The following is a 27,082-nucleotide window of genomic DNA, read 5'->3' as shown; positions in this document are numbered from 1 at the left end:
TCTGAAAGGGAGGGTATTACATTTACTGTGCCCATGTTGCCATGTTAAAACTATAATATATTTACTATACCCATCTTGCCATGTTAAAAACACTCTGAAAACCTGGATTCTAATAAACACATAACATTCTATTTAAACAACATGTAGGTTCTTTCAAATCACTGGCTATTTTTTTAAATCATTTTATTAGTGGGACAGCCATTGTGAAGAGATTTCAGCAGACTGGGTTCATGGCTCTGCCCGTCACCATCATCTTGTTAGGATGGACCCAGGTGACTCTGACCTCAGGGCTTGAGTGGACCGACCTCCCAGCAGCGTGACAACTGCTGGGGCCAGGACCTAGGCCGGGGCAGACTCAATGCTTGGGTCCAGGCAGCTGGCAGATGTTGGCACTGGGAGCAAACATTATCAGGTTAAACTGCAGAACCTTCTGAAGAGTGCAAGATCTAGGACTAAGAGTGGCTCAGTAGGCTAACAGTGGGCACCTCCCTTTTGGGTTGCCACTCCAATTGGTGAGCATGAGAACCAGGACTGGGTCTGGCATGGCTAGACAGAGTGGCACCCTCCGGCAGGTGTGTGGGCTAATTAATGGGGCTGGTTGGGTTAAATTAGGCTTCCATGCCCACTGAAATGTATGAGACCTGAATGGGATGTGGGACAGACTGGACCAGTCTACTGTACACTTTTGTTTTCATTTCTTAAAAAAAATTTTAATATCTACTTATTTTTATTACAAAATCAGTTATACAGAGAGGAGGAGAGACAGAGAGGAAGATCTTCATCCACTGATTCACTCCCCAAGCGCCTGCAACGGCCAGGGTTGAGCCAATCCAAAGTCTGCAGTTAGGAGCCTCTTATAGGTCTGCCACATGGGCGCAGGGTCCCAAGGCATTCAGCCTGCCTTGACTGCTTTCCCAGGCCACAAACAGGGAGCTGGATGGGTAGTGGTGTTGCCAGGAATAGAACCGGCGCCCATATGGGATCCCACACACTGAAGGCAAGAACTTTAGCCACTAGGCTACCATGCCAGGCCCCCTCAAAAATTTTTCTTATTAATTTCTTCAGTGACACATATGTGATATAGTAGAATCATTTTCTTTAAGAAGGTTTTTTCTTTTCTTTTTCATTTCTTCAGCAACACCTTGGGGTAATCATTGCTTTTTATTTTATTATGTTGTTTGATGAACAACACAATAGCCAGTTGACCTGAACTTTGAACAAGTTAAAGATCTCTTCTAGATCTGTTTTTGCATCTGTAAGAACATGAAGTTCAAGGGCAGTGGGCATAATTTACACATAAAGTGCTCAGGACAATACATACTAACCTCCCTATAAAGCTGGTAGCATTGCATTTCAATGAAATTTGCTTTTTTCTAGATGATTTTCTCTATCCTTTCTTCTTTTTTTAAGATTTATTTTATTTTCATTGGAAGGGCAGATATACAGAGAGGAGGAAAGACAGAGAGGAAGATCTTCCATCTGATGGTTCACTCCCCAAGTGACCACAACGGCTGGTGTAGAGCTGATACAAAGCCAGAGCCAGGAACTTCTTCCAGGTCTCCCACACAGGTGCAGGGTCCCAAGGCTTTGGGCCATCCTCGACTGCTTTCCCAGGTCACAAGCAGGGAGCTGGATGGGAAGTGGAGCTGCTGGGATCAGAACCGGTGCCCATATGAGATCCTGACACATTCAAGGCGAGGACTTTAGCCGCTAGGCAATGGTGCCAGCTGCCCCCCCCCTTTTTTTAAATGTCCTACAAAAGATGTAAAATCCATTATTATTGGAAAGGCAGATTTTATATTTCCTTCTGCTGGTTTACTCCCCAAATGGCCACAAGAGCCAGAGCTGAGCTAAGCCAATCTGAAATCGGGAGCCAGGAGTTTCTTCTGGAGCTCCCATGTGGGTGCAGGGTCCCAAGATTTTGGGCCATCTTCCACTGCTTTCTCAGGCCAGAAGCAGGGAACTGGGTGGGAAGTGGAAGCAGCCAGGACATGAACTGATACCCATATGGGATCCTGGCACTTGGAAGTGGAGAATTTTAGCCTGTTGAGCCAAAGCACTAGGCCATCTCTACTCCTTTAATTCAACAATTATTTACATTTCTTTAGGGATGTGTGTTAAACCTAAGGATACAAACACAGTGTGAGTACTATCCCTATACTCAAGGAGCTCAGAATCTCAGAAGGGTGACAGATGCCGCAGAAGTAATGACAGATATGACAAATGTGACAGAACAGCTGAGGTTCCCGGACTGAGAGTGAGAGGTGGCTCACAAACAGCCATTAATATAATGGTTCATTAATGAGAATGAAGTCAGCTGAATGCCTCCTGGAGTCCCAGAAACAGCTTCATGACTCTAAATGGGGGTGATTGAATTGCTTTCCAAGAGGATTACAGCATCAGCCCTCTGCCGGGAATAGGAAAGCACTGTTTCACCACACCATGTCTGGCTCTGAGCAGTGTTCTGATAACCTAAGGCTTGTGATGTATATTGTCAAATTGCTTCATCTCAGGGCTTAGATGCTTTTGGTAACAAGGTGTCACATGATTTTTAAGCCAGTATCTCTCTGGTTAAAACAGAATGTATTTATTTGAAAGTCAGAATTAGAGAGGGGAGGAGCTAGAAAAGATAGAGAGAGAACAACAGCAGAGGCTGGATCAGGCCAAAGCCAAGAGGCTGGAACTCCTTCCACCTGTCCCATGTGGTGAGCCACTGTGACATAAGACAACTTTCAAAAGACTTCAACTAAAAACTTACCTCTCAACTTACTTTCAGAATAATTTTAATTTAGAAAGACTAATAACCAAGTCTAAATCCTAATCAAGGTTGAAATATAAATGTTTTAAAATAAATTATGAACTCTTCTATGTGGCCAGGCCTCCAGGTGACCCGAACATAGCTCAGAGCAGCCAACAGCTGGTTCTTGAAGCCCTCGCTGTCCTGGCTGTGTTCACATCCCTGACAGGTATCTGCACACCCTCTAAGTGGCAGCAGGCATTGCTCTAGGGACCAGAGACACACTGGTGGGCAAGAAAGAGGATTCCAGTACCAAAGAGGGAGCACTGGCAGAAACTTCTGAGTTCAGGCTGTCCTAGGGAAACTGGCCCTGAGGAAGTGACAGTGAGCTGAGTGCTGAGAGTAAAGGAGGTGTGATGAGACCAGGGGCGGGGTTGCTGGTGGGGATGGGACAGTAGCTTTCTAAGTGAGGGGACCGGCCCTGAGCCCAGAAAGAACTTGGACTACTTTAGAGTCTCAAAGACCAGACGGCATGTGGTTCCAGTTGGTAGAAACAAGGCCAGCCTGAGAGCAGGGCCTGCATGGCCTTGAGGATCATGTTAAGAAATGTACACTTGGGGCCAGTGTTATGATATATCATGTTGAGCTGCTGCTTGCCACACTACCATACTATATAGGAGTTTTGAGTCAAGTCTCAGCTACTCCACTTCCAATCCAGCTCCCTGCTAACTCAATTGGGAAGCAGCAGAAGATGCCCAAGTACTTAGACTTTTGCCACCTATGCAGGAGACCTGGATACAGTTCCTAGCTCCTGGTTTTGGTCTAGCCCCTGTAGTTGCAGCCATCTGGGGAGTGAACCAGCAGATGGAATATCTCTATTATTTTGCCTTTCAAATAATATACATCTTTAAAAAGAAAGAAATTTGCATTCACTAAAAGCAACAGGAAGACACTGGAAGGCAATTTAGCAGGATGTGATATGTTATATTTATGTTTTTAAATTGTTAATTTTGTTTTTAATGTTGTTTACATAATTGAGAGAGATACATGCCCATGTGGCCCTCCAATTAGGGTGATGAGGATAAGTTATGGAGGAAAGCAAGTGGGACAAATTTTTCAGTTTCTATTTTTTTCTCCTGTTTCTGTAGAGGAGCTGAGGGACCTGTTCCTTGCTGTCAAACTACATCAGCACCCAGGGATGGAGGACCGTCCTTTCATGACACTTCAGAGATCCCATTGCGGAGAAGACTGTTTCAAGGGTTGTTACTTGAGCGGTTTTGATAGTTTTGAGATGTTCTTCGTTTCATTGCATCAGGGTTGAGAAAATCTTTCCAAGGTCTACTGATAGACAAAGTTCGCCTTTGTGCATCCACAGACCCAGGAACATGCTTTAAGTTTGGTCAGAAGAACTGTCTAAAGTGTTTTGCTTTCCATCCTCTGATTGAGCAGCTGATGTCTCCTGCTGGCCTAGATGAGTTGGCTGTCATGTCCTCCATGTGCATCTGGGTATGCTGTCCACTTCACAGCCATCAGCGATCCAGTTGTGATACTTGCATTCTAAGGTGAGACCACACATCTTATGATTCTCAGGTGGTCAGGGTCCAGAAAGTCCAGAGATCTAGTTGGGGAACCCCCAAGAAACCTCACCTGGGATGACCTTTGACTTCTCTTGTGTGCACTAGCCAAGTACAGGATCAGGTTCAGTCTGACACCTTCACCAGCTAATACACATACTGGTGGACGCAGCTGCCTGGTCAGTTATGCCCCAGTCCCATGTCTCATGCAAACTTATGGGTGATATCACCCGGTTCACTAAGCCTGCCAAAACCCAGTTCTCAAGCATATCAGCGGGTGCCACAGCCTTGTTGCAGCAACCCCTAATAACCCTACCAGGCCCATCTCCAGCCCTGTTTTTTGCACATGCTAGCCTCTGCTGTAGCCTGGTCTGGCCCAGCGTGCATCCTATCTAGTTTTTTGGGCAAACCCACGGTGCTGTTGCTTAACTCAGCCCCACCTGTTTCTCATAGATGCTGACAGGTGCCGCAGCCTTGTCCAGCCTTGCCAACCCCAAGCCCTGATTCTTGTATTCATCAGCAGGAGGTATGGCTTAGCAGGGCAGTGCCCACATTGTGCCTAAGGAAACCCCAGGCATTGCCCCAGCCCTGTCAGACATGCTTCCAGCCCTGGACCTTGTACCTGCCAGGAAGTACTGAGATTCAGCCTGACATGTCCCATACCCAGTCCTAGAGCATTCCAGCGGGTATGGCAGCCTAGCCTAGCCCACCCCTAGTGCCAGCTCTTACACTCACCAGTGGAAACAGCAGCCCAGCAAGGAAGCCCCTGAAATTCACCTGCTCCCAGCCCTAGGTCTTGCGCATGCCAGCAGGTGTTGCGACCCAGTCTGAGCTGGCTCATGCCCAAGTTTTGGCATGCTACTGCCTGGCTCAGCCTGTGCTGCCCCCAGTCCTATCTCTTGCTGATTGATACAGCAGCCTAGCCCAGCCTGGCCCACCTGCAGGCTTCATGTGATCTAGTGAGCATTGCAGTCCAACCCAGCCCAGCCTGTACCTTGTCCTGACTCTCACTCATATCAGTGCCCAGTCTGGCATGCCCACAGTCCTGGCTCTTGTGCTCACTAGTATGAACTGTAGCCAGCAGGAAAGGTCCCCTGACAAACCTACTCCCAGCCGCAGATCTTGCATGTGCCAGCAGGTGATGTGGCCCAGCCTGGCAGGCTGGTCCCCAGTCTTGGCTCTCATCAGTGGGTACTGAGACCTAATCTGATTGGCCTGCACCCATTCTGGCTCTTACTGGTAGCTGCTGCAGCCTAGTCCAGCCTGGCCCACTCCAAACCCAGTTCTCACATGAACTGGCAGGTACCACAGTGTAGCCTGGTCTGTCTCACACTTGTTCTGATTCTGCCAAGCACAAGCAGGTGCTGGAGCCTAGACCAGTCTGGCCTATCCCCAAACCCAACCCATATGCATGCCAATGGCTATTTAGCTTTGCCCAGCTGGCCTAGTCCACCTATAGCCCTGGATCTTGCACGCATCTGTGGGAGCTGCAACCCAGCAGAGGAGTCCTCAGAGTTCACCTACCAGGTGTTTTCCCAGCCCCAGGTCTTGCACATGCTAGCGTTTGCTTAGACATAGCCTGGCACAGTCTGCCTACAGTCTTGCCTCTCAATGGCGGGTATTCCAGCTTAGACAAATGGTTCTCCTGCATGCTAGTGAGTACTGAGGCCTGGCCCAGTTCTGGCTATCCCCAGATCTAGCCCACACAAATGCTGATGAGTGCTTCAGCCTTGCCTGGCCTGTCTTGCTCCCAAGCCCTGGTTTTTGTGCTCCCCAGCAGGAGCTATGGCCTAGTAGAGGAGTTTCCCAAGTTCCTCTATCAGGCTTGTTTCCAACCCTGAACTTCATATGTGCCAGCAGTTGCAGTGGATCTGCTTAGCCTGGTCTGTCCTCAGTGCCAGTCTTTGCTGCACCCTGGTCCCTCCCAGCTTCCTCTTATCCCCAGTCCCATAAGTGTCAGATGGGTTCCTGTCATATGAGTTCTCGGATCCAGCCTGCTCAGCCAGTCACCACCCCCTACTTGCTTTGTAAAACTGGCAGCTGCTGCAGTTCCACAGAAATGAGCCCACAAGTCTCCTACAGAATCTTCCCCCAGATCTGGTTCTCCTGTGTTCTGGTGGGTGCTATAGCCCAGCCTGACATGGCCCACCCCCTGCTCCAGATACTCATAGGTGGGTACTGCAGCCTATCCCAGCCAGTTCCCAGTCCCAGCTTATCCCAAGAATGTCCCCAGTCCCAGCTTTTGCATGCACCAGCAGGTGGCAGATAATGCTTATTTAGCCCAACCTAGGTCTCCCATGTGGGCAGTGCCTTGGCCTGACCCAGTCATGCCTTCCAGTTTCCCCACCTCTAAACCACTCCACCTCAGGTCCCTTGCCTACCTGCGAGTGCAGTGGCCTGGTCCATGGAAGACCCCAGAAGTCATTCCTCTCCTGATAAACATGTCCTCAGCTGCTCCCATCCCTTGCCCCCTTCCCTGGGCAATCTGTAGCCCCTCTGCCTAGGGGAAGGGGTGATATGTCCCAGCCAGCACTTCCTGCCTTCCCCACATATCTTAACTCAACTGAAAATCTACCTACCATACAACCCAGCAATATCACTTCTAGGAATATATCCAAAAGACCTATTACATAAGAAAGCAACATGTGCCCCTATGTTCATAGCAGCACAATCAACAATCACAAAAACATGGAAGCAACTGAAATGCCCATCAATAGAAGACTGGATAAGCAAACTTTGGTTCTTCTACTTTATGGAATACTACTGAGTTATTTAAAAAAGTGAAATAAACTTCTTTGTGACCAAATGGGCCCAACTGGAGATAATTATGCTAAGGAAATGAGCCAATCCCAAAAGGTTAGATATCATGTTTGCCTTAATATAAGATAATATGATGTCAAATCTAAAAATTGTATCTATGAATTTTATCTTACTGCATGTTCTCGTTGCTTATACCATATGTTATAAGATCTTGTGATGTAACCTATTAAGTAATAATTCATGAGAGACTGGTTGCTTGTGATCACATGAGACTGTTAATGCCCCTTTTATCACTGATATTACTTCTCAGTGATAATGGGTAATGATGATCTAGTCCATACTATACTCCCATTTTAACCATATGGGTCATAGTATTTATTTCTACGGAAGATGTTGGATACTCTTACACACCACCCTAGTGTCCCATTGATACCTTTGTTACAAGTTCAATAACACCATGGAAATGAAGATCCACTAGTTTTTCTCTCAGCCTGTGGTGGACTGAACCTAAGGGGATGTATGATGGAAACATAGTGGAAATAAGTATGTTCATAGGTAGAAAGAGAGAGCAGTATGTCCCTCTGTTTGCATGCAGTACAAGGATAGACTCACAGCGAAATGGCAGATAGTCTCCTACATTGCTGGAAGACACCTCAATGGCAGTATGATGGATTTGTGACGGTACACGAAAGAAGCCTATTACAAGACTGGAGGGGAGAACAGCAGGAAGAGAAGGAACATGTGGAAGGGGAGGGAAGACCCCAGTGCCTATTAAACTGAGCCATAAAAAAAAGAAAAAAATAGAATAAAAAATTATGCTGACAAACTGGTATAGTTAATATAAACGTGCTATTAACAAGGCTTGCCAGCGACTGGCTGCTTTTCTCCCAGCAGTGTAACACTTGTCTAGGTAAAAGGCAACCTAGGCAGCTACCTGCAGCTGGGGTCCCTTTAGTTTTGATAAACTCACTATGGCAGAAGGATACAGGATGGCTTAGCAGAGGTAAAAATGGATGACTGGAGACAAGTCAAAAGCCTAGTGCGAGATAAGGCAGGATGGTGGCTCTGTGTACTGTGGAGGTATGGGAGGTAGTAGGAAAGATGCTGCTTTGAAATACATCTTGTTATCAGAATAAACAGGATTGTGGTGACAGACTGGAAGAAGGTGAGGGTAGGCAAAGCACTGATAAGGACACAAAGATTTGAACCATGGTGCAAACAGTGAGGCTATCAGTGAGAGGAAGAAATTACTGCTTCTGTCCCCTTCAGTTGACAGGGACTGTGAGATAAGGAAGTAGAGTGGTCAGGTTGGCTGCCACTGGGGCTATTGCAGGGAAGCAGGGAGTGGGCATGAATGTAAGTGTAGTCATGGCCAGGTGAGAGTGCCCAGCAAGAGTGAGTAGGGATGTGGGTCCCAGAGCCCCAGACCAATGCACTGGAGGAGGAGGAAGCTGAGAAGAATGCGAAGGAGGTCCTCAAAGGGAAGAGACGACAGCACAGCATGATTGCGCAGGCAGGTCTTGGAAGGAGGAACTGACTGACATGCCAGCTGCTGTTGCAAGGTCAAGTACAAAAGGACTGAAAAGCAGCCTGTAGGACCTAGGGTGTGACATCACTACGGACACAGCCAGCACATAATGGCACCCAGAGCCAGACTGTGCCAGCTCAGCATTTCAAAATACCTTTCTCCTCTGTTTTCTCTTCCCTTGGCTGACTTCACCAGCCTCACAGGTAGAATCCAGAGGGGCTATTGTGGTCCTGAAACCAGTCTGTGATCAGTCATCAAAGCCTGGCCCCAGGGTTTCCACCCTGGCCCCCAGGTGGCCAGTGCTTGCTTTTGCCAGGGTTTCCAAGTCTCTACTTCAACACAGAGGAGCCTATAGAGGAATTAGATAAGAAAGACCAGGCAACAAAATGGAAGAATGATTTCTAGGCTTACTCAACACACACTTACATACAAGTGACCTTAGTGGGCAAACTTAATTACCACATGTACTTCAGAGACAGGGTTTGATGACATCACAGAGTTCCCTTGCACACCTTTCCTTATCTGTCTTTGGTTTTGCATCTTTACCGGTTACTCATATTATAATAAGCTCAGGTCCTACACCCTCTAAGTCCATCTGTTTGGCAAGTTTGGCCCATGGAATCTGACGACTTCAGTACTAGCCATCAATACTTGATGAGCAGAAAATGTCACTTTAAAATCTTGGCTACCAGGATTCTCTTGAAAATACTGGTAATGTAGCTACACCAGGCTCACAGACTCTGAGCACAGGCGATGACAGAGCCACGGCTCACTTTAAACCAGGTCCATGTGTTTTACGTTTGTTGCAGTCACCATCGCTGCCTATTGCTCTTTGATACTGCATCAACAAGTGTGGCCCTTTATCATCATTCTTGCATCATTGATTTGAATAAAAGTAAAATATTTAAGGATTCACCTTTCTCTTAAAAATGAAAAAAAAAAAAAAGGGAGGCAGGCACTTGCCTCAGTGGTTAAAATGCTGTGCTTAGTATCAGAGTTTGATAATTGTTTCTGGTCTTGATTCCAGGAAGACCAGAGGTAGCAGGTGATGGCCCACATAGTTGGGTCCCTGCCACTCCTGTTATGTTATTTGTTATGCTAACCAAAGATGTAATTCTGCTTCAGGTATTTACACTAAAAGGAAGAGGGTGGAAGAAGGGTTGAAGATATAACAGGACTCTTAAGAGACAATCATCCAAAGTATTCTTCAAAGTATTTGATTCTAATTGCATTTTTTACAAAAGATATGAATTGGGACCTCTCTCCCTATTGCAGGCACTTGGGAGTGAACCAGCAGATCAAAGATTGATCAATCTTTTTTATCTTAAAAAATTTTTTTGGAGGGGTGGGTCTCAGGACAGGGCATCTCATCCCTGGATCCCACACACCAGCCACCATGTGCACACGGTGAGCTGTCCCTGGGCCTGCCTAGGCTCCGGGGGCTGCTCCCTTTGGGGTGAGTACACTGAGGGGGGAAGTCTCCGTGACTGGGTAGGTCTGGGGCCCACCTGCCACCCTCAGTGGGCAGTGAATGGGATTGGGGAGGGGCATGACGTTGGGCTTGGGAGTTTAAACTTCCTGCAGCCTCCTGGCTGCAGGTGGGTCTCAGGACAGGGTGTCTCATGCCTGGATCCCACACACAAGCCACTATGTGCACATGGTGAGCTGTCCCCAGGAGGCCAGTGCGCCATTTGGTGCCAGGCTCTGCCTGCTGGCCACCCAGCTGGGGAGCTCTGGGGTTTGGTTTCTTTGACTCGCTGCTTAGGTAGCTCCAGGTTGATCCAACTGTGCTTCTGGGATGTGAATCAATCCTAAAGATTCCCATGACAGTAACTCTTCTTTTGAAGAACTTGTAATCACTTAACAATGCTGAGCACCAGTTCATGCAAAACCTAAGGCTCGGGGCTTGTCCAGCAGGATATCCTATTACCTGACATGATGATGGATAAGCTGACGGGTCACATTAGGCAGGGCCATGACATTAACTAGCACTCGAGAACCATATCCGGGGGTGGATTCTGTGAGGGATGTGTGGGCCACACCCTGTGGAAATTCTAGCCCCACTGGTTAGCTCAACAGTTCGGGTGGTGATGGACTATGCTAGGTGTGACTAAGGAGCTTGCCATCAATCACAGGCAAAGGAACCAACAATAGTCTGGACTGGTCAAGGCAGCAACACTCGAATGTGCATCCTGAATAGGGTGTGGGGTGGACCAGGCTGCAACATTCACCAGCTCATACATGACCAAATGGAAGGCCAGACTGTGCCAGGCACTGGTCTAAAACCCACTGGCATGTATGAGAACTGGGTCGGGGAGTGGATCAAGTGGAGGAGCTTGGGAAACTCCCCTGGTGAGTCATAGCTCCCGCTGGTGATCATGTGGTCCAGACCTGGGGGTCGGATAAGCTGGACAAAGTAGCTCCATCGGCTGGCCATTGTGTTAATTCGTAATGGAGCATGATGTACTGGGCAGGACTGAGCAAGTCTTGGCCTATAAGCGAAACTAGAAACCAGCATGGAGCACAGGTCAAGCTGAGCTAGGCTCTTGCACATACTGGTCTACGTGAGTCAGGGATGCTAAGCCAGTGTCCAAGACAGAGGTCGGGACAGGTGAGAGGCTGAGCTAAGCTGAGTCAGAGCAATGATGCATGTGATCTATGGCTGGGAAAAGGCCCGGCTGGGGAGCTAGGGGACACCCTAGTTGGGTGGAGGTTCTCACCAAGGGGCTTGAGGGCTGGAATGGGGGCTGCGTTCTGATCAAGATACAGTTGTGGTCTCCCTTGGCACAAGTGTGGACGGGGACTGGATACACCAGGCCAGGCCAGACCCCAACACACCGCCTGGTGTCCTGGAGGACCAGGGTAGATGTGGGATGGACTAGGCTAGGTCTCAACCCCTACTGAGCCATAAGTGAGCTGTATGTGGGTATGGACGAGCCATGGCTGGGCTGAAACATCCAACAAGAAGAACCAGCTTGGGTTGAAGGCCAGTCAGGAAAAGCCACTGTTCCAGCTAGGGCAGGAGGTGAACTGAGTAGGTCTGGCTAATAGAACCTCTGGTATGCACAAAATCTGGCATTGGGAGGGGTTCTGACGGAGGAGCCCGGGCAACTCCTCTAACAGGACACAGTCCCTGCAGGTAAGCGCAAGAAGCATGATAGGAAACAGCCCAGAATAGGCCATGGAAAGTTTCTCACTGGCATACATTTGGCATGGGTCAGGGGCAGACCAGGCTGAATCAGTTCACGTCATCCACTGGCAAATCCAGGCACTAGAACAGAGTGTGGGTCGGGCCAGGTTTGGTCGCTACAAAAACCGGTGCACAATACGGAATGCCAGGGTGAGATTGCCTGTACCTGATGTGACTGCAGCGCCCAACCAGCACGTGTGAGAACCAGGAAGGGAGGGGGCAGAGGTGGAAGGGGAGTAAGGGAGGGTCCCCTTGCTGGACAGCTACTCCCACTGGAGAGCGTGGGCTGGGATGGATGCACATCAGACTAAGCAGGGCTACCACACCTGTGCGCCTCATATGGACTAGATCAGGGAAAAGCCAGGCTGAGTTGATTATTCCTACTGGTGCAAGCATAAATTAGAGTGGGTGAGGGTTGTTTGGGCTTAGCCGCAGCATCAGCTGGCAGAAGCTGGCACTGGGGGCTACTTCTGTCAAGTCAAATGCCAGAACCACTTGAAGAGTGCATAATCCCAGAGTGGGAGAGACCTGGGAGGGAAATAGTGGGCTCCTCCCTCTTGGGTTACCACTCCCACGGGAGGGCACCAAAACTAGGACAGGGGCTGGGGTGGCTAGACAGAGAGGCACTCAACAACATCTGTGAGGGCTGGACAGTTGAGCTGGTGAAATGGAACTAAGCTTCAATACTCATCAATATGTATGAGAGCCGAATGGATTGTGGGACAGACCGGACTAGTCTGCTGCACATACTGGGAAACCAGGGGCAGGGGGCGGGTCTGGTGGGGGTTATTATGGGTCACTCTGACTAGGCTGCAGCTCCCATTGTTTTATGTGAGGGCCGAGTATGTGTTGGGCAGAACCAGGCTGGACTGCAACACCCATTGGTTCCAGTGCAAGTTGGGGCTGAAAACAGAACCAACCCAGCAATTGCAACCACCAGCTGATCGGGGTGAGGGACTGTGCTGGGGCCTCCCCAATCGAAATGCTGGACCCAGAACCCTAACCAAGAAAAGACAGAAGACAGAACAAGTCAATCAACTACCTCAGCTATACGTTGGCAGTGAAATACTGGGCAAATGGAGACTCTATGAGGGACTATGTCAATCAGTGGATTCTTCAACAACCTCATCATGCTTGGAGTGGCGAGACTGGCAGCGATTCATAATTAGTGAACTATCAAAACCACTTGAGCAAGCATCTCAGAGCATGCCCCACATCCAGGACTTGGGGTGGGTGGGAAACTGGGTCGGGCTTCACCCTCAATATCTCCCTTTACCTCAGAAACAAGAAGGAAACAATATGGAAATAATAGTCTTACCCACTTTCCTATAGCCCTTGAACCATTTTACCCTAATTAACTATGTAAAGACTGTCAAAAATATAATAAAAAAATTTTTAAAAACTTTTTTTTTAAACTGCCTGAAGGTCTTAGCTACCTGGACTTCTGCAGCTACCATCTGATGAGAGTGGGGATCAGTGCCACTCTCGCTATCTTCCTGCAGGAACTCATACCAAGCTGGGTCCTATCCAGAGCCTTCCAGTGTAGCGCACCACAATGCTTGCAGAACCTGGGCCCCAGGCCACCACTTGGGCTTGACCCCTTTCCCCAACTCCGGCTGTCTGGTATCACTTCCCCAAGTAAACTCCCGCAGTCTTTTGTCTCAGACTTTGCTTTCTGGGGGTTGCACAGGCTAATACTGCTGCGATAAGACATAAGTGTAGCTTCCAGAACTTGGGGAGGAAACTAGGAACTGGATCAGTCACAGATAGCAACACCACCCCCGTGGCTGATGCTAATGCAATGTGTGGAATGGTGGGTGGAATATGGGGGACTGCAGCAGCACAAGGGTCACCACCTCACCTCTCACTTATGCCACAGCTGCCCAGCACAGGATAGGCAACCGTGGGGTTACTGAGCAAGGAGATGGGCTTCCAGGAACACCTTTACAGGGACTGCAATGAGGAAATGTCCAGGTTAGCTGCCAGGCCCCTGGAGGAGCCACAGGCTCTTACACTGCCAAGTTATCTACCTACAAGGAAGACAAAAACCAGCCTTTCCTGGTCTCTTTCACCACAGTCAGGGCTACAGTGAGGAAAGAAAAGAATCCTAAGATCTGAAATAGGCACACCTGCAGGAGAGAAGCTGAGAGTCTCAAACCCTCAACTTTCCACAAACTCTCTGGGCCACAATAAGCAGCACTGACCCTGCTGTTACAGGCAAAGATGTCCTCATAGGTGGAGACCCTCAGAGTCCTCATTGGTGGGGTGTCTACATAGGAGAAGGGTGTCATTCTCCTAGCATCTCCCCTACCTCCTCCCATACTGATGAGTAGCAAAGTCTCTGGAAGATGGTAGGGTCCTGGTTGTGGGTACTAAACATCTCCATAGATACCACACCGGCTGGTTGCATATCAGCAGGAGGTCACAGAAGTCCTGAAACACAGGGCTGGATAGAAGGAAACTCATCAATGTGGCACCACTGACCCTGACCTGGGGCTTCATTCCTGACAAGGACAACTGGGGGACAGTCTTAGTTATGTTGCTATCAGTTAACCTTCAAAGGGTGAGCTTTTAGAAGCCCAAGGTGACAAGTGAGGACACATCTGGTGCGATGCTGGGGCTAGGCAATCCGAGGAGCTGAGACTGCTGGTCGGAAAAGAGCACATGTGCCTGCAGAACTCAGCCTGTGTCCTGGGAAACCACCCTCTAAGACAGTAAGGAGGTCACCTGCAACTGATAGCATCTCGCTGGGGCTGTCCCCCTGCAGGTGGAGCGACATGCTTGGGCACAGTAAGCTGGAGATGCTACCATGAAACTAGACTTTCTGGTTCCAATGAGAGATGGAAGATTCTGTGTGGCAGAGACTAGGGGCTGACAGTGGCAAAGTGAAGCTAATCCCCATCAGGGTAGGTAAGCCCAGGGACTCATACTTCAGTTAGGAACTCATCACAACATTCCCTAGAAGCAGCAGAAGGGCAGCTGGCTGATGTGATACTTGATAAGTATTCACTACAAGAAACTGGGAGGCTACAAGCAGCAATGGGGATGCCAGGCACTCGAATGGAAAAGCACAGCTCCTCACCCAGTTTCTAGGTCTAAAGCAATTTGTAGACCTATGCATTGAGTTGTCTTTTTGTACTTTTTTAAATTTAAAAATAAACATTTTTTTAATTGGAAAGGCAGATTTACAGAGAAGCAGAAGCAGAGAGAAAAATCCTCCCTCTGTTGGTTCTTCCCAGATGGCTGTAATAGTGAAAGCTGAGCCAATCTGAACCCAGGAGTCAAGAAATTCTTCTGGGTCTCACACATGTGTACAGAGTCCCAAGACTTTGGGCCATCTTCTACTATTTTCCCAGGCCAGAAGCAGGGAGCTGGATGAGCACTGGAGCAGCTGGGACATGAACTACTTCCCATATGGGATCCTGGTGCTTAAAAGGCAAGAATTTAGCCTTATTAACCTTAAAACTCTGATCTATCACTCTGGGCCCTATCAAGGTAGCTTTAAAAAGGATTCCAGGGCCCAGCACGGTGGTCTAGCTGCTAAAGTCCTTGCCTTGAACATGCACCAGCATCCCATGTGGGTGCCGGTTCTAAACCTGGCAGCTCCACTTCCCATCCAGCTCTCTGCTTGTGGCCTGGAAAAGAAGTCGAGGACGGCCCAAGGCTTTGGGACCCTGCACCAGGAGCAGTTCCTGGCTCCTGGCTTCGGAACGGCGCAGCACCGGCCATTGCGTTCACTTGGGGAATGAATCATCAGATGGATAGAAGATCTTCCTCTCTGCCTCTCCTCCTCTCTGTATATCTGACTTTGCAATAAAAATAAATAATTCTTAAAAAAAAAAAAAAAGAAGGATTCTACCATGCCCTCACAAGAATTCTTCAATCCACACCCATTAACCAGAGGGTTACCAGGTACTTGCTGGCACTGATGTCTGAGAGTCTGCAAAGCCATCACTACTCTAGGTTACAGCACTGCCACACAGTGAAGTCTTGGTGCATGGTTCTGTCCTTGAAATAATTTCTTATGTCCCAAGTACAAAGCTGGGAAAAATATAATTGACAATTAGCCTGCACATTGGCTATGTGCTATGTGAACTATGGAGTAAGAGCCTAAGTGGCAGAAGCAGCCAGACAGAATTTCTTGAAATTGCTCCCCCTCCCTCTACAATACAACAGTAGTCAAACTAGCCAATCAGAGACCCAGTGCTGTGGTGAAGTAGGTAAAGCCACTGCTAGTGATGTTGCACTTTGTATCTCTCCTACTAATAAAAGGAGGCATTGCTTTAGGTGGATCTCTGAATTCTATAGGCAACATTCACATCCTTACAGGACATTGTTCTAACTTCCCAAGTGACAGGGAAGGTTGGGAAAACTTAGTAGCATGCAGAGCAAGTGAATACTTTGCAGTAGTGAAAGCTGTGCTATTCTATTCCCTCGAGTTGCACAGTTCATCATATACAATCCTGTGGCAAGTGCCTTACTCCGGGTAAGTCACGGAGCCTGGGTAGAGGGAGTACCTGACTATGGGATATTAAATGATGATATAACCCAAGATGGGTGAGAGAGATACCATCACTAATCTGAATGGATATGGGAACCATCTACTGCACTATGAAGACTGCCTATTTGGAATTAGATCCTACTAGATTAGAGGGAATGAAAAAGTTACAAAAAGATGGTTTATTCTCCCATGCCATCTATATTACTGCACCGTTGTCACTCCTTCAACTTATGTGTGCAGCTCAGTAAGAGTTTCCAAATAATGAGAGTGGGAAGCCTGAAGCCTGGCTCACAGACAGGTCAGCTGGTGAAGGTGATGCAGGGTCAACACTGGGTCAACACAGACTACCAGCAAATGGCATCCCTGCTCAGCAGAGGCCTGAAGGACAAGGGGGAGAAGTTATTCTCCCTCTGAGCAGAGCTCCAAGCAGCATGCTGGCTGTTTCACTTTGTATGGAGGGAGGAAGGACCTGTGATTAGTATCAAACAGCCTGCCAAACATGGTGCAACACAGAAAGATAATTTGTAAGAGACACAAATTGTACCTGCATGATAGGCAAGGAACTTGAGGATCTTTTCACTCCACATCATGTCTTTGCAAGAGCACTGAGCATGTAGGAAGCACTGGGCAATCAGGCAGAAAAGATGGGACTTTTTTCTGGTAGGTGTCAGGCTACTTTATCCTTGGGAACCCTGGTACTTTGGTAATCAAGCCATGATCAGAGTGAGCACAGCTATACGACTGACCAACAGCACTGACTGCATTCCCCCAAGGCTGAGCTGGCCCCTCTCCTGGGGAAGAAACCATCTGCCACAACAGCTGCTCCTCCTGAGACACTGTGCGTAGGGAGACTGACTGCTATGTGGACAGGGTAGCTATCTGTTCTCCCTGGAATGGACACTGACTTGGGCTTGGCTTTTCCTGCTTGCACCACAGTCTAAGGGCCTAGTAAATATATATTTTAGAGAGTTATTTCTTTATATTGGAAAGACAGATCTAGATTTACAAAGAGAAAGAGAGAAAGTTTTTCCATCTGCTGGTTCACTGCCTAAAGAGCCACAACAGCTGGAGGTGAGCTGATCTGAAGCCAGGAGCTAGGAGCTTCTTCTGGATCTCTAATGTGACTGCAGAGTCCCAAGGCTTTGGGCCATCCTCTACTGCTTTTCCAGGCCAGAAGCAGGAAGCTGGATGTGAAGTGGAGCAGCTGGGACACAAACCAGCGCCCACATGGGATCCCAGCTTTTCAAGGTAAGGGTTTAGCCATTGAGCCATCGTGCTGGGTCCCCCAGTATGTATTTTCTTCGGTGGCCTAGAAATCTACACGTCATGCTAAAGCTGCCATTTTATAGCAAAGGAGGCATCATAAACAGCACCTGGTTGCATTAGCTACTTTGGCACCAGTCACAGGCCAATCAAACAGAATGATGGAATGTATACCTGGTCCAGCCATTTGAGGGTATACACACTGAATCAGTGGCCTGCAGGTAGCTTCAGTGGCTGGAACCCAGGGGTCTTTAACCAGCTGAAGTAGGATTAGACTCTCACCATCACTCCTGGTGACTGACTTGTGGAAATCGTGCTTCCCATCTCCAGCATTCCCTTAAATGGGCTTAGCTTTATGTGTGCATAATCAGCCGCCACTGGAAAAATGAATTAAGTCACAGGGCATTTATTCTACACTTAAATGGTAAAATATTGTGCAACTGTTAAAAAGGAAGCATAACTATGTATAGTAACATGACAAGATGTCCAAGAATAAACCATTAAATGCAAAACAGGAAATGACAGACCAAGACATAGAATATAATAGTACCTATACTAGAAGGTTCATGGAAAATGAGTTAGAAATGAATTAGAAATTGTGCATAAGCAAAAATTAGTAAGTTTATTTTTGTGTAAAAGTTACTGAAATGCAGGTATAATTTCTTCATAATACACATTTTCATATATTTTTAAAAGATCCTTTGTAAATACCAAACCTTATTTTTCAATTCTATCTTCCATGAACTTTTTGAAGTCCTTGTATATGTCCTGATGTAAACCCAGAAGTGCCCTGAAATGCTACACAGGAAACAGTTTGGGAGGAGGGGAGAGGGAGGGGAGGGAGGAGAGGAAGGAAAGGGAAGGAGCAGACCTTTCATTTTATATTAATTCTTCCTTAGTTTCAAGGGTTTCAAGTAGTTTTCATTATGTGAAAAAAAAACTATTTTGATTATGAATATTATCTCTGACCTAGAGGAAAATATTCCTCACCAAATCAGCTTTGCTGAGGAATCTCCCCAGAACACATACACTCTCTTTGAAAGAATTATTTATGTGAGTGACAGAGGAGACACACACACATAGACACACCGCAGAGAGACAGGAAGAGACAGAAAGACGAGGAGAGTCTTCCAGCTGCAGGTTTACTCCTCAAAAGATTATAGCTCCAACAATCAGCGCTGGAGCAGCCTGAAGTCAGAAGCCAGGACTCTGTCCAGGTCTCCCATGATCCTGCCCTGATCCTCACATTCCCATTAGGCATATTAGCAAGAAGCTGGGTTGGAAGTGGAAGAGTCATTACTTGAACCAGGCACTCCAATATGGGACACAAGCATCTCATACAGTGTCTGAACCCGCTGTGTCAACACGTGCCCCAAACTCCTCTATATGGATAAAAGGGAAAGCTTATTTGTGCTCACATTTTCAATTAATGCCAAGATTTTCAAGACAATCACTCTGGCTAGGGTCCTGTTTGGGGGATGGCTAAGGAGGAAAAGGATGTAACAGGAAGTACCGAAGTACCGAAAAAGATGTAACAGGAAGAAGTACTGAAGAAGTTGTGTTCACCAGCTGGAGAGATCCATGAGTGTTTGCCGGGACCACGTGCAGGGTTTGGGAGGAATAGCAATGTGCAGGTGGGTCCTCAGCCAAGAGACCTGAACTAAGATCTGTTCTGGATTCCAGACACCCAGCACATACCAGACACACACAGCGCTGGACCTGCTCTCGGTGACTAACAAAGAGTGTGAACGGCACCATCCACATCACGATCAGAACAAAAGATAGCACTGCCACAGCCTAAAACCCAAGCAGCAACATTCTGACAGCTACAGAGCCCAAGGTGTACATGTATTTTGCGGGTGGTCGATGGCATCAGTTGGTTCAAAAACCCTGACCTTTCCTTGTCCCAAGCAAGAAGGGGGAGTTCAAAGATTTTTCAACTGGGCCATTTTACCCAGTGGTGTTTTGACTAGAGGGCTTTAAAAGTTAATATGCAATAAAGAAGGTTAATAATTAGTGAGAAAATATGCCTGTTGAAAGCAGATTTGTGTTCTTACACATCAATCCTCTCAAAAAAATAGGTGAATTAAAGCCATGAAAAAAAGTTTAAAGTGAAAGCCTGAGCCATTGAAAAAAAATGTTCATTCCATATAAGAATTACCATCTTCCAGTGAGGTTTGAATGTTTTGCAATAACTATGTATTACACATTGCCTATTTAGAAGGCTTTGGTTGGAAATTTTAAAAATAACTTCCATGACAAAAATGCAAGAATATAATTATTTTTTATTAGTGAGAATTATAAAATAATACTCTGAATTTCCAGTGTTCTGCTGTATCTCCCATAAAGTGACAGGCATAATAACATGTATTTCAGAAAAGTAAAAAAAAATGATAAATTTTTGAAGTACTGAGCGTGCCAATCACTGACTAGAGCACTGCACACAGGAAACATGTACTAAAGCATTGCATTGTATCCCATAACATACATGATCATCCTTTATTAACAAAAACCAAAACAAAGCACAATGTTAGACACTTTGTGAAGACACTGCATTCTACTTTGGAGTGCCTGGGTTCCAGCTCTATTCCACTTCCGACTTATTGCTAGCACACACCCTGGCAGGCATGAGGAAATGGTTCAAGTACTTGGGTTTTTTTGCTGCCCATGTACATAGGGAACAAATGGCAATACAGGTTTCTGGTCCAGCCCTGACTACTAGAACTTCAGGTGAGTGAATCAGGGGATAAAAGATCTCTATGCCTTTGGCTTTCAAATAAATACAACTTTTTAAAAAAAGAAATAAAATTTTAAGAAAAAAAACTGTCTGCTCTGCCTCTTCCTACTGTATGATTATCTCTTCTAGAACCTGCGAGTGTGTGGCAGGCTGGATGTAGTGTCACCAGGTCCCCCAGACGGTGGTATGTGTTTAATCTCCTTACAAACTCATCTCTTTAATAAGGCAAGAGGTCAGCTCATTCATTTCTGCTTTTGTTCCTTCTGTTTTCATGGTGGCTTTATCACTAGGAGTTCACTACTTAGCAAAGGAAACAATCCTTCCAGATAAACGTATTGTGAGCCAAGCCAAAAAAAAAAAAAAAAAATCACCAAATGAACAAGCACAACAAGCTGTTACTATTTGCTATTAGTATATTATCTTGCAAAAATAAAATTAAGCAGGTCTCCACTTGCTGAGCAAACAGAGAGGGATGATGATAAGGGAGTTTGTTTGGTTTCCATCATTGTGGGCAAGGATCAGCTTGGCTTTGTTTTCACGTGACTGACAACCAGTTTGCATTAACTCTAGACACCCATCTACACTAATAGCAATGACCAGGCCAGATAGCAGGCCAGATCTCTGCTAACAAGACATCTGCACAGAATGAAAACTGCATAATCCAAAGGCTACCTGCAGGCCTAACATTACTTGCCGATGTGTTTCATTTGGCCTGCGAGGCATCCTCAAAATATTAAACTACTTAACAGCATCTTAAACTCAAGCAACCTCATTCTCACTAACAGGAACCAGGTGTCCCTGGTGGCAGGGCTGATGCTAGGGCTGGTATAGCATGAGCCTGGACGTTTTGTTGTGCCACACAGCAAGAACTGAAGAACGATGGGTTTAGCTTAGTGGTTAACCGACTGCCTGAAGAGCCAGCATTGTGACACAGCAAAAGAGCATCAGGCTAAGCCGCCACCTGAGTCACAGGATTAGCTTGATACAACACCACACAAGCCCCAAAACTTACCTTTTAGTTCCATTTTCTCTGAACTTTCTTCAGTACTTTCATATATACTGTTATTGGGATAATATGAGACATTTGAACATAGACTGTGTTATATAATGGTACTGAGTCAATGGTAATTTTTTAAGTGTGGAAATTATAATGCAGAGAACAACATTTCAAACAAAATACTCTAGAAGGTTATGAAGTGAGAGAACAGCTAGTCCAGTAGGAACTGCATGTTGACATCTACAGAAGCTACAAATCTCACAGCTAAGGCCTAGCTGCTACACAGGTGGATCAGCAGTCGGGAGGGACCTCAGAACATGAAATTTGGTATTTGATGGTTCTGATCCATAAAAACAGTGGAGTTGACTTGGGGACAAAACTGTGTCTGCATTCCAGTTGATTGACCAAGAGGCCTTGGAAAATCATTAACCATCCTGAATCAATTTTGCATAATGGGATAACAATCTCTCCATGTTTAAAGATTTATTTCTTTATTTGAAAGGCAGAGTTGCAGAGACAGAGGAAGACATCTACCATCTGCTGGTTCACTCCCAGTAAGGTTGCAATGCCCAGGGCTAAGCAAGGTTCAAGCCAGAAGCCCAGAGCTTTTTGTGGCTGTCTCGCAGAAGTGCAGGGACTTGGGCGATTCTTCACTGCTTACCAGGGAGCTGGAAGTTAAGCAGTAGCTGGGACTTGAAGCAATACTCACATGAGATGCTGCACTGCAGGTGGCAGCTTTGCCCACTACATCATTGAACTGGCCCTACAATATCTACTTTCTAAAGCATCACTATAGTAGTCTGTGTATCTCAGGCAATCAGCATGATTGTCCTGGGCCACCAGGCCCTAGCTGCTGACTAACATATGTGATTCCCTTTCCTGCTCATTTCTCCTGTATTTCGTGTCTTCTAGATGATGAGCTGTCAAAGCCAGCATCTAAACTGCTGTAGTTAGCACCTAAATGCTGTTGATTTGGTCTAGACTAACTGCCCTTGGCTCATGGGCCACAGGTACAAGACTGCAGATGCATCTCAGAGATACTGTGTTGCCCTTGGCCTCCAGCCCTTCCCAACCATTCCTTTTCTTCCTTCCATTTTCCTTCTAGATAGGAGCCTCTAGCAGAGTGACTTGGAGCCTTCATGAGGCACAGATTCTAATTCAGTTTTTTTGCCTGTGAAATCAAACAGCCTTTCTTGCGGGACGCATGGATATTCCCTGGAGACCAAGTTAGGCTCATGGCCCTTCACCAGCTTTATGCAGAACCAGTATGCACTGCCAAGCAATTTCTATTGCAAGGTGACTTTCCTTTCAGAACACTAGTCATTCCATCATCTGATTTCTGTCATGAACACTCCATTATCCTTCCAATTTATCTTTAACAGGCTTAAATTCCAGTTTTGGAAAGGGAGTGATTCTTTTCTGTGGGATTCATGTATTATTTTTATGTCAGAAGATAGAAAATGCCCTGACAGAAGAAGTCGTGCACCAACTGTTTGGAACCTTTAATGGATCCTGTTACATAAAGAGTAAGGGATAGCACATGTAAGGAATCTAATGATATCCCAGATAAATGAAAGGCAGAGAGGCGGAGAGGTGGACACAAATTTCTGACATGCTGGCTCATTGCCCAAATACCTGTAACAGACAGAAATGGGCCAAGTTGAAGCCAGGAGCTGAGGACACAATACAGGTTACCCATGGAAGTGGCAGGTCCCTAAGTACTGGAGCCATCATGTGATGCCTCCCAGGGTGTACATTAGCATGAAGCTGGAATGTGAGCAGACCTAGAACTTCAATCTAGGCACTTTAATATGGGATGTAGATATCTCAACCAGCAGCTATATCACTGTGCCAGAATCTTACTCCTCTTCTCTCCCCTCATAATAAAAACAACAACCAATATTACTGTCACCATTTTGCTCCTCTCATCTTTCTTGAACTCTTGCTCATGAAGCATTCATCTCACCACTCCACTCAAACAGCTTTTGTCAAGATTCCAAATAGGGGCTGGCGCGTGCTAAGTTACTGCCTGTGATGCCAGCAGTCCACATTGGTACTTGTTCAGGTGCCAGCGATTCCACTTTTGATCCAGTTTTCTACTAATTCACCTGGAAAAGCAGCAGAAGATGGCCCACATGCCTCACAGGCCTGTGTCCCTGCAACCCACATGGAAGACCCACATGGTTCTCAGCTTCTTGCTTCAGCCTGGCCCAGGTCAGCCCTTTATGCTCATATGTGGAGTGAACCAATGGAGAAAAGTTAATCTCTCTGCTTCTCCAACTCCCTCTCTTTCTGCAATTCTGTCTTCCAAATAAACAAATCTTTCCAAAAAAATCTGAAATGGTTCTCACATTTTGTTTAAGATTTACCTATTTTTACTGTAAAGGCAGATTTCAGACAAAGAAAGATGGAGAAAGAGAGAGATCATCCATCCACTGGTTCACTTCCAAATGGCTACAACAGCCAGGAGTATGGAGCATCTTCCAGACCTCACATGTGTGTTCAAGGACCAAGGACTTGGGCCATCTTTTGTTGTTTTCCCAGGCGCATTAGCAGAGAGCTATATTGAAAATAGAGCAGCCAGGACTTGAACTGGCACCCATCTGGGATCTTGGTACCACAAGCAGAGTCTTAATGTACTATGCCATGGAGCAAGCTCTGGCTTTCAGTTTTTTAAAGCCAATGGCTAATCTCAAGTCTGTGATGTCACTAACCATTCCCTCATCCTACTTTTATCATTTTTACTTATTTATTTTTATTTGAAAGTCAGAGAGGGAGAGAGACAGAAAGATCGTCCATTGGCTGATTCACTTCCCAAATTCCTGCAACAGCCAAGACTGGGACAGGCTGAAGTCAGGAACTAAGAACTGACTCCAGGGCTCCCATGTGGATTGCAGAGACCCAGGTTCCTGAGCATCATCAGCTTTGTGCCCCAGCTAAGTCTCTCCATCACTTCCCCACTAGCAATCTCACCCAGTTAGCAGACTGTCCTGACTGCCAGACTTTGGTCTTTAATAACCTGCTTTATGGCTCTCCTTTGTTCCATATTGTAAGGTTCACCTGTCCAAAACACAACTCTTGGGTTCCTTTTCCCCTAAATTTGCACCAAGACTCTCATCACATGACTGCTTTTTCATTCTTCCAATTACTCAGGTCAAAAACCTTGGAGTCTTCCTTGATTCCTCATCCAACCAACAGACTCCTCTCTTGTGTGCCCAGGATAAATCTAGAATCAATCCACTGACTCACAACTCCTACCAGCTGTCCCAAATCCCATCACCTCACAGCTGACTTATACCAACAGCCCCTTCACTGATCTTTCTGCTCATGAAGCTTCAACAAATCCTTCTGAAAGGAGGTCACACCAAACCACCTTTCTGCTCAGTATACTCTGGCTGCTCCCTTTGTGTTCAGAGAAAACTCCACAGACCCTCCCATAGCCTGCACATGCCTCTAAGCCTCTCTCCCAAGACCCTCTCCTCCCTTGCTTCCTCTGCTCCTGACACACGGAGCTCCGCTCCTCCTGAACACATCATTCAATGCTGCCTTGTGGCTGTCGCAATTCCCCACACCCTCTGACTAGAACCTTCTTTCCTGAGATAACTGCAGGAGTAATCCTGCATTCCTTTCTGGTCTCTGTTCAAATGTCATTCATCAGAAGGGCTTTTCCTCACTACCAGACCCAAGAGCAAGCTCAATTTTAATCCTTTATCCACCTTATTCTCCACCATTTGACACACAATTACTTATTAACTGTTGGCCTCTTCTTACTAAGATGCAAAATCATGAGGGGTCAAGAACAGTGCCTGCCCATGTCAGGTGTTCTGTCAACACATGCCAATGAATATGTGTCAACTGTCTTATGCACAGGGTATTTCACCAAAACAATGACTCAGATAATGAGTCTCTTTAGAATTTTGTATTTATTTTCCATTTCATTTGAAAGGTAGAGTGACAGAAACATAGAGGTCTGCTGATTCATCCCCCCAAATGTCTACAATAATGAGGCTGAGCACAGGAACATGGAACTCAGTTTGGGTCTCCCATGTACATGGCTGGGAGTTCAAGGACTTGTGATCATCATATGTTGGCTCCCATGTGTGTATTAGTAGGAGTTTCATCAAAATAGAAGAGTCTTGGGCCCGGCGCAATAGCATGGTAGTTAAAGTCCTCGCCTTGAATGCATCGGGGTCCCATATGGCCACCTGTTCTAATCCCGGTGGCCCCCTTTCCCATCCAGCTCCCTGCTTGTGACCTGGGAAAGCAGTGGAGGATGGCCCAAAGCCTTGGGACCCTGCACCCACACGGAACACCTGCAAGAGGCTCCAGGCATCAGACTGGCTTAGCTCTGGCCATTGTGGCCATTTGGGGTGTGACCAGTGGATGAAAGATCTTTCTCTCCTTCTCTCTGTAGATCTTTCCAATAAGAATAAATGAAGAAATCTTAAAAAAGAACTTAAAACGGCAACTATAGTTGGATCATTTGCTAGCCGTGGGAGACTCGGAAGAAGCTCTGGGCTCCTGGCTTCAGATTGGCTCAGCTCCGGCCATTGTGGCTGCTTTGGGAGTGAACCATCAAATGGAAGATCTTCCTCTCCAGGTCTGCTCCTCTCTGTATATATCTGACTTTCCAATAAAAACAAATCTTATTTAACAAAATGTTCATAGAAAATGTGTACTATAAAAACACCATGCCTGGATACCAATTTGGATTTTTTTTTGCAGCAGCAGCAGCAGCAGAATAAACTCATATTTTATTTTAAAAAGGCTTTTCTAAGATTTGTTTTCTAGAAGTTTTTTTTAAATGTTTATATTTATTTAAAAGGCAAAGTGACAGAGAGATAAAGAAATGGGCTAGGACAAGTTGAAGCCAGGAGCGGTCTCCATTCAGGTGTGGTGGAGACTGGTAGGGGCCTAAGCTCTTCAGCCATCTTGTGCCGTCTCCTGAGATGCACAGCAGCAGGAAGATGGATAGGAAACACAAGCAGGGGTTGATTGCAGGCACTGTGATATGGGACACAGGTGCCCAAGTCATGGTTTACCTTGCTATGCCTCAAGTCTGTCTCTAAATTTATCTTTCAACTTCATTTTTCCATGAATGCTTTGAAATCCACTTGTACTTTCTTTAGGAAGCGGTTTATTACTGTGAATAACGAGTTTATTGCATAAAAATGATTCATTATTGTTTCTTTTTTTTTAAAGATTTATTTATTTATTGGAAAGTCAGATATACAGAGAGGAGGAGAGACAGAGAGGAAGATCTTCTGTCCGATGATTCACTCCCCAAGTGAGTGCAATGGCCAATGCTATGCCGATCCGAAGCCAGGATCCAGGAACTTCTTCCAAGTATCCCACACAGGTGCAGGGCCCCAAGACTTTGGGCCATCCTGGTCTGGTTTCCCAGGCCACAAGCAGGGAGCTGGATGGGAAGTGGAGCTGCCGGGATTAGAACCAGCGCCCATATGGGATCCCGGGGCGTTCAAGGCAAGGACCTTAGCCACTAGGCCACGCTGCTGGGCCCAGATTCATTATTGTTTCAAGTGGCACAAAACAATGTTATTTCAAAGTGTTTCCAATTTTCAGAAAAATATATTTTCTAAAAATCCGAGCAAGCTACCTTCTGTGATAGCATGTTCTGTCAGCTCGCTACACCTACATGTGAACTTCCCCACCACGAAGCAGGAGGGCTGCGCTGTTGTGTGAAGCCTTGAACATGGCCTGCTTCACATTGCCAATCACTCCCACAACTGCATCTCCTTGGAAAGAAACAACTCTAGTTTCAGGAGCTCCACAAC

General features: G+C 46.5%; 1 protein-coding gene across 6 annotated transcripts in view; it reads right to left on the bottom strand.

Moving 5' to 3' along the window:
• The window catches only part of CDKL1 (cyclin dependent kinase like 1), a 64,836-nt gene that overhangs the window by 33,895 nt on the left and 3,859 nt on the right, over positions 1-27,082 (bottom strand). Inside the window, exon 1 of one of the 6 annotated variants that reach the window (XM_040968561.1) lies at positions 1,326-1,409. The exons of 4 other annotated variants lie outside the window; for them this stretch is intronic. Coding sequence is in view for 1 of the 2 variants with exons in the window: in XM_040968559.1 (XP_040824493.1) it covers positions 1,326-1,352 (27 nt within the window). In the remaining variant the exon portion in view is untranslated. Of the gene's footprint in view, positions 1-1,325; positions 1,410-27,082 lie in introns of those variants that run through there. One more of the 6 variants, XM_040968559.1, reaches the window with a different exon arrangement.

This window comes from Ochotona curzoniae, unplaced genomic scaffold (genome assembly GCF_017591425.1).
Source record: "Ochotona curzoniae isolate NIBS_2020 unplaced genomic scaffold, NIBS_Ocur_1.0 scaffold_4701, whole genome shotgun sequence".
Taxonomy (NCBI): Eukaryota; Metazoa; Chordata; class Mammalia; order Lagomorpha; family Ochotonidae; genus Ochotona; species Ochotona curzoniae.
The sequence above is the reverse complement of the archived record's forward strand: the minus strand, read 5'-3'. Positions and strand labels throughout refer to the sequence as shown.